This window comes from Genypterus blacodes, unplaced genomic scaffold, assembly GCF_046128005.1.
Source record: "Genypterus blacodes isolate CSIRO-AG114 ecotype Tasmania unplaced genomic scaffold, CSIRO-AGI_Gbla_v1 ptg000076l_1, whole genome shotgun sequence".
Taxonomy (NCBI): Eukaryota; Metazoa; Chordata; class Actinopteri; order Ophidiiformes; family Ophidiidae; genus Genypterus; species Genypterus blacodes.
In genome coordinates, this window is record NW_027466885.1 from 5,468,620 (window position 1) to 5,482,883 (window position 14,264).

General features: G+C 43.9%; 2 protein-coding genes across 8 annotated transcripts in view; one reads left to right on the plus strand and one right to left on the minus strand.

Moving 5' to 3' along the window:
• Positions 1-200: 200 nt before the first annotated feature.
• acbd5a (acyl-CoA binding domain containing 5a) lies at positions 201-6,886 on the minus strand. The gene is made up of 13 exons (XM_076158153.1): positions 6,778-6,886; positions 6,386-6,499; positions 5,200-5,320; positions 4,388-4,460; positions 4,177-4,294; positions 3,561-3,791; positions 3,285-3,473; positions 2,837-2,931; positions 2,520-2,736; positions 2,232-2,434; positions 1,980-2,039; positions 1,620-1,729; positions 201-1,520 (listed from the first exon to the last, which is right to left on the minus strand). Exons 2-13 carry the CDS (start codon positions 6,480-6,482, stop codon positions 1,508-1,510), a joined length of 1,527 nt encoding a protein of 508 aa, XP_076014268.1. The 5' UTR covers positions 6,483-6,499; positions 6,778-6,886; the 3' UTR covers positions 201-1,507.
• A 746-nt stretch (positions 6,887-7,632) lies between these two features.
• abi1a (abl-interactor 1a) overlaps positions 7,633-14,264 on the plus strand; it is a 38,155-nt gene continuing 31,523 nt past the window's right edge. For 5 of the 7 annotated variants that reach the window (XM_076158124.1, XM_076158125.1, XM_076158129.1 and 2 more), the window contains exon 1: positions 7,641-7,831. In XM_076158124.1, coding sequence (XP_076014239.1) covers positions 7,715-7,831 — 117 coding nt within the window. In that variant the 5' untranslated portion in view covers positions 7,641-7,714. Of the gene's footprint in view, positions 7,832-14,264 lie in introns of all 7 variants that reach the window. The other 2 variants (XM_076158126.1, XM_076158127.1) reach the window with 2 other exon arrangements.

The window sequence follows — 14,264 nt, forward strand, 5'->3', positions numbered from 1 at the left end:
TTTGTTTGTTTTTCCAGTTTGTATTGAAACATGTTTGGTGCGTTTGTTTTCAGGTGACGGGTGGAGCAGTTTCTGGAGGTTAAGAATATTCCAGCAGGTTGGTCTGATAGCAATGTGTGGTGGGTAAGTATCTTAACTACAAGGTTCACAAGTTCATAGCAGGCTGCATTATGCATGTCAATGATCCACACCAATCAAAATGCTTTCTGAAAACTTTTATTTCAGGCTTAGATTATCAATCACATGCGAACCAGCTCTACCTACAGGCAGAGAGGTGAAAAAGCCTTAGCACGGTTCAATACAAAGTCAAACTATTATTTAATAAAACATGATGGCTCTGGAAAGATTAGTTGATCAGGTTTCAGATGCAAACCTCAGTAAATACGCTGTAGTATTCTATATTAATACATATGTGAACGCAATTAAAATATTGCATTTTAATCATTTGTACTGTACAGCTATGTTATACAATTTGTATAGATTTCACTGCTTCACATTAAAGAGTTCATAAACCATACGTCACTATTATCACCCAGACAAAATCATGTTTAAGGTCCACAGTGTCCTTAAGCACAAACATGTCGCTAAGTCACATCAAAATTATATAACATAGAAAACATGACAGAGTAAACAACACATACAGAGACGAGTCGTTATGCAATCATAATCAGATGGCAGAGAAGAAAATTGAGGCTCACTTTCAATTCGTGGCTCACTGATGCGTTTGATGATTGTGTCAGTTTGGTCCGATATTTGAACTGGGTGTGCTACGGTAAGTGAAAGTGAATTAAAACGATAATGCTGCTTGTGATACTGAGGCACTTTTCCCTTTTGGAAAGTGATCAGACCGCCACTATTAAAACAGACATGATACGTGATGAGGATGAATCGCGTCACAACATTTAGCACTCGGGTTTTAAAACTTAAACCTTGCTTACAACGCTCACATCTGGCCTGTGCTAAAAGCAATAAATATCAACTTATTTTCAAGAATCAAAGCAAATCTCTTGCCACACCGTAATATCGCTACCGACCCGTCATTCTAAGCTACAGTTATCACAACAGTTTTAGCAGCATTGCCTGGGCAACTAAATAAGTGAATCTTGTTGAACTGTAACCACAGCAAGCGCTATACGTAAAAATATTAGGCCCATTTTATGTGCGACGAGGCTTTTGGAAAGTAAGGAGGAGCCACTGCAGTTGATCTACAAACCGATTTTGAACCTTATCCTTCTGAGCACAAACGGAGAGTCGAGTGTAATTATAGGCAGTGAGCCCGTACATTCATCGTTTCCTTTTATTCCGCAGTACCAAAGACTTGTGCGCCATCTTCCTCTCTCGTTCATTAGTCTTGATGCCATCTTCATAGTGCAAAAGCAAATTACTGGGTCTTGGAGGGGTCTAAGCAGAGAGGAAGGGGGGGGAGGAGGAAGATCCGGCCATGAGAAACCCAAGCCAAAGAGACTTGGAGGACTCCACGGTGGGTAGCGCCAGGTTTGTTGCTGCTTCAGTTGATTCGTCTGATTTAAGAAAAAAAAAAGCAAAATGCACAGATAAGGTTTCAGCGTGTGTTTGGTGTAACAATGTCGAATTATGTTTTTGCTTTTGACGCGCGATACCTTCTCCTCCGCTGGGCGAATAGGTGGACAAGCCACTGCACCACAAAGGGCCAGGACAGAGCGAACGCCAACGTGCCAGGAGAGATGTCAAAAGGCCACCAGGTTGGATTCTGGAAAATTAAATACAAATCAAACTGAGGGTTGTAATTAGTTAGCGAAACAAATGCTTTCACCTCAGACTAATGTGTGTATGATTAAAGTAATGTGCGACTAATGACCCACCAGTGATTAAAGTATCTAAAATCCCTACCTCTGACATAGATTTCATTCATATCTGGTAAACATAAACATGGCGGACAGCTTCAACAGATAATTTAACATTGAAGACGACACATCAGCGTCATCTCTTAATGTGTTTACCTTACTGCTCTTTTTCACTTGAGAGGATGGATAAGTTGGAGACAGAGCCATTGATCTTGCCTGGAGGAAATGGAACAGAAAAGGCTTGTTAATAGTGAGAATACACTTATCACCATGACGAGGTAAAAACTTTCAGATTTAACAGCGCTACATTAATTCACTTAGCAGATCCGGTGTTAAACAGAAGTATTTGTTATTCAGTTTATCTTAAGAACATTTGAGCCCACGATCAACTTCATGTTCCCCTCTGACCTGGCTGGCAGTGAGAGCCTCTAATGTGTGCAGGCGCTCCAGAACACTCTGCATGTCCTCCTGCAGTCTGGCCAAAGCTAACACAATCTGCTCGTTCAGGCTCCCTCCGGACGATCCCGGTCCTTCCCAGCGCTCCCCGTTGCCGTCTCCGCCAGGCTGCGTCGGCCCCAGACCACCGGCACCAAGGCCTGAAGACCTTGAGCCTGAAAAACGTGCAAGCGCTAACCTTCAAAAGAAGCCAAACCCAAAATGTGTGTTCAGAAGATCGAGGAAAGAGTAAATGCGCACCTCTTCCTCTTCTGACCGTGAAGCCGTCTGGCATGCCTGCATTGAGTCTCGGTCTCTGAGTCATCCCGCCGCCCCTTTCGCCGTCCTCTCCTCCGCACTTGATGCCCTGCGGTGGCGCCTGTGCGTCGTCGTGCGTTACCTGTGGGTCCTCCACAGTCGGGGGGACATGGTGCTCCTCTTCATCCAGGTCATCCATAGTGCGGTTATGTTCTGAGCTCTGGAGGGGATGCAAACCCAAATACATCAATCGCAAACTAGATGCTATTCCTGCTCTTGCTCAACAGAATTCTTATTTCAAAAAGAATTGTGGCTTGTACCTCCTCTTGGCCAAACTGGTCCACAGAGTCACAGTAGACTTCACTGTCCGAGTCGCTGGCCAGGTTATTGGGAGCGGACACATCTGCATTTGGATCTATCATGGAGAAAAAAGGCACACGAAAAGAGAGAATTCATGAATCGTCACGCTTTCAGATCGTTACTGCAGCTGTTACACTGAACAAGTTATGTTTGATCTGAGCTGTGAATTGACACTGAAAGTGTGAAAGTGTTGCATTTCTGGAACTCTGTGAGATCGACAAAGCTTAGCAGATTATCTTGATCACATGGCCGCAGATATGCAGGCGGTCGGCGGGGGCGAGGCGAGCACAGAGTCCTCGGTGACCATTTTGAAACATTTCAGGGCCACGGAGGGAGTGAGGTGAAACTGAATATCAGCCAATCATTCCTGCAATATTTAAGAGGAACGGCCCCGGCTGTGTTACTTGCCTGCGTGGTGACCGTTGAGCAGAGGCTCGCCGGCTGAACCCTCCTGGGAATCGTCTCCGTTCATAGTGGTCTTGGAATGGTTCCCGTTGGTCAGGTGGCCGACCCCGTTGGGCACTTTCCCGTTGGTCAGCGGCACCTTGGGTTTCCTCCCTGAGCTTTTCCTCTTTGGCTGTGAAACTTTGGATTTCTCTGCAAAACAAATCGCACAACGTTAAATCAAGATACAAGCAGTGCAACCCTTCCTGATTCCTACAGAGAACGTTTTGACTTTATTACCTCGCTGCACCTCCCTCATCACTTCTTCATTCTCATCCTCTTCTTCCTCCTCCTCCTCCTCCTCATCGACTTCTTCATCATCTTCCTCCTCTTCTTCTTCCTCACTCTCGCTCGGGGGCTTTTCCTGTGGTTTGTGCCTGGCGGGCTCCAGAGTGCCGTTCATCTCCATGGTCCTCACGATGCTCTTGGCGATGCTCTTTGATGGCACCGAGTTGAGCATCGTCCCTATCCCTGCCAAACAAAATGTAATATGTTTCAAGATCAGACATTTTAAGACGAGTTATCATCACAAAGTGAGGAAAAAGTCCTGTTATAATTACAAAAACCTGCACCGGAGACTCTATCACTAGTTCAACATGCGCTACTGGTGTGCTAATGAGCAATAAAAGCATCAGAACTACAACATCAGACAAGTGTGCTAAACTACATCACCAGACAAGAGATCAACTCAAAAGGTTCACACTTTTGAATACTTGCCTTCAAGTTGCCTAGCAAACTGTGTCAAACGGGCTGAGCGCATAACAAGAGGTACACAATCAAGGTTAAACTTAAGACGCCACATAACTCGCATCACAAACGAAATGGTGAATGGGTTCCGGCCGGCGAACCAACATACCTGTGCTCAGGTCTGATATCTGACTGATCTTCTTCTTCTCGTCCACCAGCTCGTAGAATGGACCGAGAACCAGCAAGAGCTCCTCCACCTGCTCCGTCATGGGCATGCCCTCCAGGATCTGCAAGGGAGCATTGGGGAGGATTACAAAAAAGGTTTGACTTTGTTTCATTCATGTGAAAATGTTTCTTTCGGGAAGATAAAAAACAAATACCAGCTTCATTTCATCAACGTAAGCTGCCATCGCTTGCAGTTTGGACATGTCGCCCAGAGAATTCCATGCATCCCTGAGGAAAACAAGTGAAAAGGAAACTTTGCATTATTTTCTTTCCTCTGGGCATGAATGTTACATTTTCTTATCAGCGTCACACATCATGAAATAAATAAACATTGAGGACATGAGCGAGCAAACAAACAGTGAGTTATCTAGTGTAACATTTTATGGGATCAGGAGTGTTTGTCGCAGTCTATCAATGTTTAGCGAAAGAAACTAACCAAAAGGCTCATATCCAAAACTCCCACATACTCAGCCATTTGATAGGAGGAGAGACTTTTGCCTCGGTTTTTTTCATTTTGTCAAAACAGTGATTCGGTTCATTTGAGGTCGGGAGGATTTGTTGGCAGCACGTCCATAACTCAAACCTCCACAGATCAAAGTGGGAGGAGCAGACAGAAATGTGACAAGAGCCATTTCATTTAACAAATAGGGCTTTTTTGCTCTCAACCTTTCTGTTCTTGCCATTCCTAGTGAAAATGTGCATTAGATCAAGTAGTAGTAGTAGTAGGAGACATGAGACAAGTTGTTGTAGGTAAGAGGTCACATTCCGAGTCTTGTTTCGTAACACACCGAGTCCACAGGTCACCTCACAGAACCTGAGCCCTACCGAGTGTAACGGACAGATAAACAAACAGGCCAGACGGTCACTGTCTGTCCACTCAGTCAACATAATGATGATGTGGGCTAAAAGTAGACAAAGCTACGTCATTTCAATAGTACAAAGACCTGAAATAAAATGAATATATTACCATTTAGCTTTGCCCACTGCGTCCCAGAAGCCAGGCCGAGGTATATTACAGGAACCCACTGTGGCTTGTTTATAGTAACTGTAGAATTTGAGCATCATGTCATTGGACGGCTGAAAAGGACCTGAGGAAAAGAAATTTCATTCATTAAAAACATCAGATTTGACTTCTCGGTTACTCACTTCCCAAACATACAATTTCCACTCAATAGAACTTTGTACTGGTGTTTCTTTTCTCCTTATGGACTGTGGACTGAGAGAACAATAGGATTCAGCGTGCAACTGCTGCCTATGGTCAAACAGAGAAAAGCAGCACTTCCCAACCAGCTAATGTGTTTACCTGACATTTTTATATTATAAAACTTGTTGATTCATTTTCTACCTATTAAGTAATCGATGAGAGGAATAATTGTTTCTGCCCTCTCAAAGATACTGCAACAAGGAAGGCTGGTCTGCAGTGCAGCTGCTTGTAAAGTGGATTAAGCCTTTAAAATCGCACATGATCCAAGGCTGACTGAGCTGTTCCTCTGCACCCTTCTGCACCATTCTGTTAATTAACCCTCTCAATGCCCTCCTGTTGACTCCTTACATTTTACAATTAACCATCATAATGAGTAATGATAAGCACACAAACTATCTCAAGTGCAGATTCTATTTCTTCAAAGAAATGAAAGATTCTCCCCATGTTCTCCCTATACATGTCTTGCACACAAAGTTGTTTAAATGAAAATGTATTTTGACAGTTGCTTGACAGCCATGTAAACCTAACAAAAACACAAGATGGAAAGTGTCCTTTCTCATCTATGGGAGTTTTAGATGTGAATTTTGCAACAAATTGTTAAAGAACACTTCACAAGTCATCAAGTAATGTTGTCATTTGGTCCTGAAAGTCTCCCAACACATTACATAATGTTGAGAAATAATTCAAAACAAATCAAATTGTTGCAATAAGTTTCTGTAAAATAGTGTCAGGATGCAGAAACAAGGGAAATTTCCTCTATTCTTCCCTATTCGCTGAGTACAGATGTACAAGGAATTCCTCATGGTGTAGGTGTCATGAGATCAGATACTGCAGATAGCAACACAAGATATCAAGACAGCAACACTAGAGTCTAGTTAGGTCCAGATTTTATTGTCACCCTGACGTCAAATACACAACTGCTGCTGCTGCTGGTGGTGCCTTCACTTACCATCGGCAGGTAAGCTCTTAATCACTTTGACCGCTGCATCGAACCTCAACTCGGTCAAGCGCTGTTCATCCTCCCCGTTGACACGTTCCACCTCCATGGTGTCAAACACGGAAGCTACAGACAGCAGTGAACAGAAAACTATAACATTTTTCGAAATATGTCAACACACGACTTATACTGTCAATCGGTGACCGTAATCTTGCAAAGAATCAGACTCTTGTAACAAAATACACTTGTGAGACAGCTACCAGTAGGAGGAGGTTGTGACGTTTGTGTATGTAGGGCATCACAGCCTTTAAGAATGCGACACGGGGTCAACTATACATGTACAATATAAATACACTCTACATTGTAAGAAAATATAAACAAACGCGTAAAACGTTTACTCTTACCGTAGAATACACCGGCCTATCTGTTTGTCAGAAGGCGACGCGTCCTCAGCCCACTTCCAGACGCCATCAAGTATAAACCGAGGCTGGGTTTCTGGGAGTTGTAGTTTTTTGGATTTACTACAAGCCCCATAATGCCCCCACAAAACGCTTCAGTGGAAATGTAGTTTCTAGTATATGAAGTGGTTATATATAAGTGCTGTGCTCTCCTGTCGCATATTCTTAACTAAAAAGCCTAGGAAATACGAGAGAGTCAACGGGACCAAATAAACTGTGCGGTGTTTAAGCGAAATGATGATTTCTGTGCACTGGCAAGAATTTCGGTTCAGGTTGTACTACATATCCCGGCATGCCCCTCGTTCACAGCGTAACTACGGTGAAGAGACAAAACAAGAAAAAGTAGAGGTCTTACTTTGAGCATAGTTCCGGGGACTACGGTTAATGTAAAGTTGCAAAATGTAGTCTTATTTAGCAGAACATGTTAAGTTGTAATGTTTTGTCAGACATTGTTGTACAGCAGTCTTTGTCTGTGTGTTTCTATATTTAAGGCACACTTTATAAATCACACTGAAAACAATTATAATTACGGGAGCATGCGAGACGTTGACAGAATATTTTTCAAATCACAATAGTACTAATACTCAATCGAATTAATTGTGTATTCGGGTTTTAATAAAAATTGGAAGAAGTAAACAATTTGATTTACGTATTTGATAATTGTTTGATGTTTTCAGAAAAGTAGGACAGCAACAGTGAGTCCCTCTGTCAAACACAGACGATCTTTGATGTGAGGTTACGCCATTGGGAGGGGTCAGGAATCCCTCCAAGGCTCCGAGGAGGGGTTTCTCTTCTATCCGGGCGGAGCTGCGTGGTTGCGGCTTGTTTCAGTCAGAGTGTCGGCACAGGGAAAGAAGGGAGGCTCTGTGGACAGACATGTAAGATGGCAGAGCTACAAATGCTGTTAGAGGAAGAAATTCCGGCCGGTAAACGAGCGCTTGTGGAGAGTTACCAGAACCTGACCCGGGTTGCGGACTACTGCGAGAACAATTATGTCCAGGTAAGAGAGCTTGTAAAGGCGGCTACCAGCGCGTCCTTTGTCGCGGAGTGGGTGGTAGGGACAGGAAATGTGGATAAAGAAAGTGCCCACCGAAACGATCCTCTCCGCCCATAGCCGAACGCTGGGAACAAGAGAATGACGGAGCTTTTTTGGCTCACTGGTCACATTTATTTGCTTTACACTGAGGGTGTGTCTACTTTTATTGTCCAACTCTTGCTTGTTTCACACACATACTGCTCATTACGAGGCCTGTGTGTTTTTCTAAACACGTCCAAGCTCCTAAAACGGTTTGATTTCAGTGATGGGACAGAAGGAAACTTATTGTTGCCTTTGTTTATTCGCTTTGCCTCACATATTTAATCGCCGAGCAGCTGTATCAACGCTGTAGTAATATAACAGATCATTAAATTCCTTAAGGTCATTAAACTCACCATGGGATACTACAGAAACATTCCAAGTCTCCATATGGATCTTATGGGAATATTGCAGTGGAGTTTGTATGGACTTTTAAACGTTCAAATGGTTTAATGTGAGGATTTTATTCCTCTTGTAGCTTTTATTATAACACAGTTTAAGGCAGGAACTAACGAGTATCATCATAATCGATTAACCGGTCCTTAATGCCTGCGAATTCCTGTTTTTGTCTTCATTTCAGTTAAGAATTCATTGTGATTTTTCAGTAAATCCTCACTATTGGGAGACGAGTCACAATTATTCAGCACTTTTAGTTGAGATGGGCTAAAATTGAGAGTTTTGTGGATTGTTGTTTTTAAATTCTTATATACAGTAAATCGGGACTGCCAGTCATAGTTATTATGGTTATTGATGTATCGTTTATTAAATAACAAAACTAGGTGACCGTGATCATCACAAGTTCCCAGAGTCCAAAGTGATGCCTCAGATTGCAGTTTATTATGTCTTTAAATCTTTATGAAGTATTGGCAGTGTATGAATAGGTTGTTTGCCTTATCCAAGTTTAGACTTCACGGTGAGACAGGCTTATACCTTATGATTGGGTTTGGCTTTTGCAGGCTTGCAGGAAGGAGACAGGAATGTAAAACCATTGTTCTTTGGTCAATAAGAGCCTGGAAGTATTGATTTCGTACCCCGACAAAGTCATTTGCATCCTATCAGCATCCAGTCTTCCGCTTGCGTTTCTGGAGAAAACAGTATTTTGTTGAAACGGATCATAATGAGTCATTTGGAGTTGTAATGGAGTTAGGAAAGACTTGTTCATTTTTGTTCCCGTGACTGAAAATAAAAGTGGATCATGGTGCAAATCTGAATTCTCACACATTACCTACAATTAGAGATCCTTAACAGATGCTAGAAATATCATTGTTTCTCTCATTTCTGTAAGCGTTCTGCTCCAAAAGTCACGCACACAGTGACAAAATCAGTGGTGAGAAGCAGGACGACAGGCGGCCCTCCATATCAGCTGCAGAGGGTGTGTCCATTCCAGCTGTCCTCCCCCAGGACTCCCTGTAATTTAGTTTTTCTTCCTTGTCCTTGGATGATTTGTTTTTTTGCGAGGCGACGTCCTGAAGCTCAGTGCCAGTTGTGGCCCACGCAGAAAAACTGAACAGAATGGGCCAGAATCTCTTGCCTGTGTCCCGCGTTAAGATTCACTGGAGTGGATGGAATGGTTCTTTCCCCCACAAGGTCCACATGTGGCTCCCCGGCAGTCCAGCTGTTTATTATGGGAGTTCATATGATGCAGATGTGAATGTGGAGTTTGTTTACCACAAGCGGCCATCACATCAGACCCCATTATAAACTGCCTCAACATTAACAAAGCTTGTTCTGTATATGTAACAATTCATAAACCCTCTTTGTCACCAAATTAATATGAAGAACCAGCGTTTGAATCCCCTCATATTTCTTAAACTAACTCTAAACTCAAATCATTTTTCTGGTGTATGCCAAAGTTGCAAAACCTGATGCACCCAGTTGACAGCTTCGTTTTGATTGGTTGCTTCCCTAGCGCGGTGATGTCGTCAGGTGTTGGTGAGGCATGCATTCATTCATTTCAGACTTCCACAGAAAAAAGGGTAAAGCATGGATTTGAGTTAGCGGCTATACGGCGTATCAGACTTGGTTATTGATCCACCCAAGTTCTGTTTGCCGTGTGGATTATAGTACGAGTCAGAACTGTCAGACTAACTGTGCATTTTTTCACAGGCCTTCTCTGTCTACCTCTACACACACTCACACACTCACGCACACACATACTCAAACCGTCCTCATAATAACATGCCTGAGCTTGAATCAGCTTGTCTTTCCAGCTCTCCTCCTTCACATTTCCATCCTCCTTTCTTTCGTTCTTTCTGTCTCTTTCTCTCGCTCTGTTGCTGTCACAGGGGCTTTGGTTGTTGTGAGTGTATCGACTGTTTTGCAGCAGGCAGAAGCATGAAAGCGCAGATCACTGCTCCACTTTCTTAACTGGATAGCAGGGAGCTCTGTTTCGACCCTGGGAGTGCCTGCCTGCCTGCCTGTGTGTGTGTGTGCGCGCGGTTATAGTTTATGACACACTCTGACAGGTCCGACTAAATTTTCCCATCGCTTCACTAACTCAAATGATCTGCTTCCTCGAAATCCCTTGTGTGTGTGTGTGTGTGTCAGAAAAGAACAAAGACAGATTCGTAGTTATTAATCAGATTTTCATATGTTGCAACATGTTTATCAAAGTTGTTTGAAGGTGCTGCAGAATTAGAATAGTTTCTCCCAGCGCCTGGTTTGTTTGTGTTTGCTTAACGGCTGTGAAGGTGAAGGCTCCTCTGCTCCAGGGCACAAACAGTGAGCACATGTGGGCTGCTAACGGCTTTGATCACGATACTAAAAATTCAGGTTTTATTAGTCATGTGTACAGTTTGTGTTTGAGTTTGATACAAATCTATTAACCAAACCTTTACTATTAAATATCTAACTGTAGAAAGTAACTATAGCTCTAGTCAAATATTCGTCCAGGGTTGATTGATAAGTTCTGAGCTCAGCATAGATCTTATTCAAAGTAGCTGCAGTCACTTCATTGTCAACCTGATCTCCTCCCAGTTGGACACGCAGCGCTGTAAGGCCTTTGATCTATTCCAGCTACAACTGAAGTCTCTTTCTCTGCTGGCCAAGACATGATGTCATTATCTGAGAGCAGAAAAGGTTCCAGCCAAAGTCTTGTTTTTTTTCACGCTAGGGACGAGGTGAAAGTCTGTAAGTCAGGTGAGAATGGTGGGTGCTGAAATGCCCACCAAGTCTGGAATGTGCACTGGGGTCAAATGAAGGTAGCCAAACACCAAAGGAATGCGGCTTAAGTGTCTCTTTATGTACCGGGATCAGGATTTATCACCGCTTGTATGTTCTTGCACATTATTCCCCGAAAAATCCACTATCTCTAGATACTGTAAACACGAGCTGGCAGCTGTTGTGTTTTATTTTTCAGTATTTTTCTGTTATGTAGACAAGCACGCTGTATTTGGGGATGAGGAAACGGGAGCGAGGTATCATGAGCTTGATAAAAAGCCGCGATGTCGCAAGCTCATGACTGTGGTGCAGCGTCTGCAGATCCAGCACGACGCCTGTGTTTGCATTACTGCTCCCCTGTAAGCGTCACACATCAGAGGAGATCCTTGTGTCCTCTCTGCGTCCAGGTGTGTGTAACCTTGATGCTCTCGTCCTGTGCCGTTCCCCAGGAGAGGTGCTGTGATTCTTTTTTTTCTTTCCCTCCCCATGCTGGAATGAAGCCAGATTTGCCTGAAGGTGACAAACATGGCGTTTACACACACACACACACACACCGTTCCGTCCCTCTAGACTTCCCAGCTCTCTTTTCTTCCGCTCTCTCTCCGAGGAGTGGCCTGGTTTTCTCCCAGCATGCAGGAGCCCGGTGGCTCTCAGGCTCCCGGCCAAGTCCTGTCACACCACCGCCCCACCCCCTCAGCTCACTTTGGTTTGGTTTGGTTTAGTCTGTCTCATCTGATCTGTCAGTGTTACAATCTGCAACTATACAGCATAAGTGGATTTATAGGAAAACGAATCAACAGCAATTTTAGTGATTGATTATCATTTTCCAAGTCAGGGGTTTGATCCCAGGTCACTGTATTGAATCCAATTTTACTTTTTTGTGTTGTCTAAACAAAATAAGCAATTGGCAGATGTTCTCTTGGGCTCTGGCAAAAGTACTGTTGCTCACTGTTTAGTTCTTTACATTTTGTATACTAAATGATTAATTACAACATTGACTGACTGATTAAAGTGGGGCTTTAGGATTCTGCCGCTCTCAGAGTTTGCATGAGAACCTGACTGAATCATTTACGCAGCCTAATAAATTGAATTACGATGGTGAAGATGCAAGTTTGAAATCTAAAGTGAGCGCTAGAAGTTCTTGGAGTTTAATACAATGATTATTGGCTTTGTTTTTGTGCTTTAGTGTTGCAGTTTTCAGCATCATTAGGATGTAACCCTTGTGACGCGCTGAGGTGACTGCACAGCGCCGCATCCTTAGTACGTTTGTTGTCTTCTGCTTCTGCCTCCTCATTATGGCGACAAGGAAAATTGGTGGACTGGCCCTTTTTGTTGACGGTCGGAATGGATAATTGCGGGTGCATAGATGACGGAAAACTACATTTGATGCTTGCATTTAAGAAGATAATTGTCTCCTTTTACATGAACCCCCAAGTAATCCTGGAAAAATGGCCCCCAGTCTGGCTTTGTAGTGGAACTCATGCTGATTATATTCAGTTTTCTTACAGCGACAGCCTTATTATCTTCTCTGGCAAAGTGAGGAATCCATCCCCAGCGTAGCCGTGACCCTCGTTGGTGTTTTTGTTACTCGGCGCTCAGGTGTGTTTACCACAGAAAAGTGACTTCCTCACTGCGCGAACCAATTATAGAGCGACTGAGAAAAGGCGAACGGCTTTGTGTCACGGGCTCAGCTCCCCTTTGCCTCTCTTCCTGCCACGCTGACAGAATTTTTAATTGCTCGTTGGCAGATCTTCAAGGTCGGCGAGACCTTATGGCCTCTCAGTCAGCCTCCATCTGCGCCGGCCGAGGAGGAAGGGATTAGGAATTCACTTAGCGTGCCGCCGAGTATCAAAGGGTCAAAACTCGGCTCAAAGTTCGACTTCATCTCGCCTCCAGCTTCTGTTTTTCACAGGCGCTGTTGTCACTTCTGTCCCTCGGGTGGCTCGTGTTAGTGTTGAGAATCTCATCGGTGCGTGTTGCAACTTGTGGGGCCTTCGTCATTCAAACGAGATGAGACATTTGGTGGCTATCCAGTAGAAACTCACTATGTCACTTAATCAACTCACCTTTATCTCTGCAACACAAACCCTCAGTTGCTATGAGACGTGTCTTGGGATCGCCCAATCTTGCACGATTACTGCTTTTGCTGACGTTTGCTTGACTGTAGTAGAGAAGCAGCACGGAGTCGTCTTCGTCATCGTCGTCATTATTATCACAATTAGTTTAGTGTGCTGAAAGATGAAGAAGAGAAGGTGACTTTACTTATTTCACCTGGGAAAAGTTTGGGATTGCCTTGGCTCGTCAGAATGCTGAGATAAACGGAATTCTGTCTTGTAATCTCACATTCTCCGTCTCTCCCCTCCCCAATTAGTTGTTCTCAGACAGTCGCATCAATAGAACAACCCGCCGAGCGCTCGCTAGCCTGCTCCCGTCTCACTTATCTCACCCGCTCCACTCTGCTGTGATCAGCGATCGATACATCACGCAGACCAAAGAGCCCGTCTAGAAGAACCGTCTAGTCTATCTGTCCTTCCGTCTCTTGAAGCGTGCTGGACTTAACTGTAGTCGGCGTTTCCCCCCCCTGCCTGAAGTTCCACCAGTATCTCCTGATCTGCCACGTGTAAGGAAAACGCCGTAGAATCACAAATCTCCCGCTGGTGCTGTTTGTTGAGTGTGTTTGTTTTCGTTGCTCATCCTTTTCTCACTTGCGGTCAGAGGTGGCTGATCTGCAGCAACACTCTCAACTTTAAGGATGTGTGTGTGACGTGTTGCGGAATTCCAAACATTCCTGCAAGCTTTTTTTTCTTCTCTTTCTGTTCTTGAGTGCATTTCCCCCTCCAGGCAAGTAGGAGCACATGAACGCAAGCGCGCTCAGCAGCTGTGGAAACCCGGCAACAGTAGAAACGGTGTGTGTGCCGTGTTGTTTCTTTTACCGTAAGGTGTTCATACTTGTCCAAACCTTCAGCGCAGTAAAGACGGCAGCAGGGTTAAAGAGGGGACGTAGAGTACAGATTCTTGCGCTTGTTTTCTTGTCCGGTTCTGTTCTGAAACCTTTGCAGTTCCTTAGAGCAACTTTGTTTTTAAAGAATTTGCTGAAATCCTCATTACCTCATAGGAATCCACAAATTGAATATTCTGTGTCTCTTTAGGACCTCCTACTGATGGAAAGAGGAACAATCTGGCAATACTCCAACATATA

Coding starts and splice junctions, on each gene's coding strand:
- acbd5a (XM_076158153.1), bottom strand. CDS start 6,482: ATGGAGGTGGAACGTGTCAACGGGGAGGATGAACAGCGCTTGACCGAG. Junction 4,461..5,199: donor GCAGTGGGCAAAGCTAAATG/GTAATATATTCA, acceptor TGTTTTCCTCAG/GGATGCATGGAATTCTCTGG. Junction 2,737..2,836: donor ACCAGTTTGGCCAAGAGGAG/GTACAAGCCACA, acceptor CATCCCCTCCAG/AGCTCAGAACATAACCGCAC.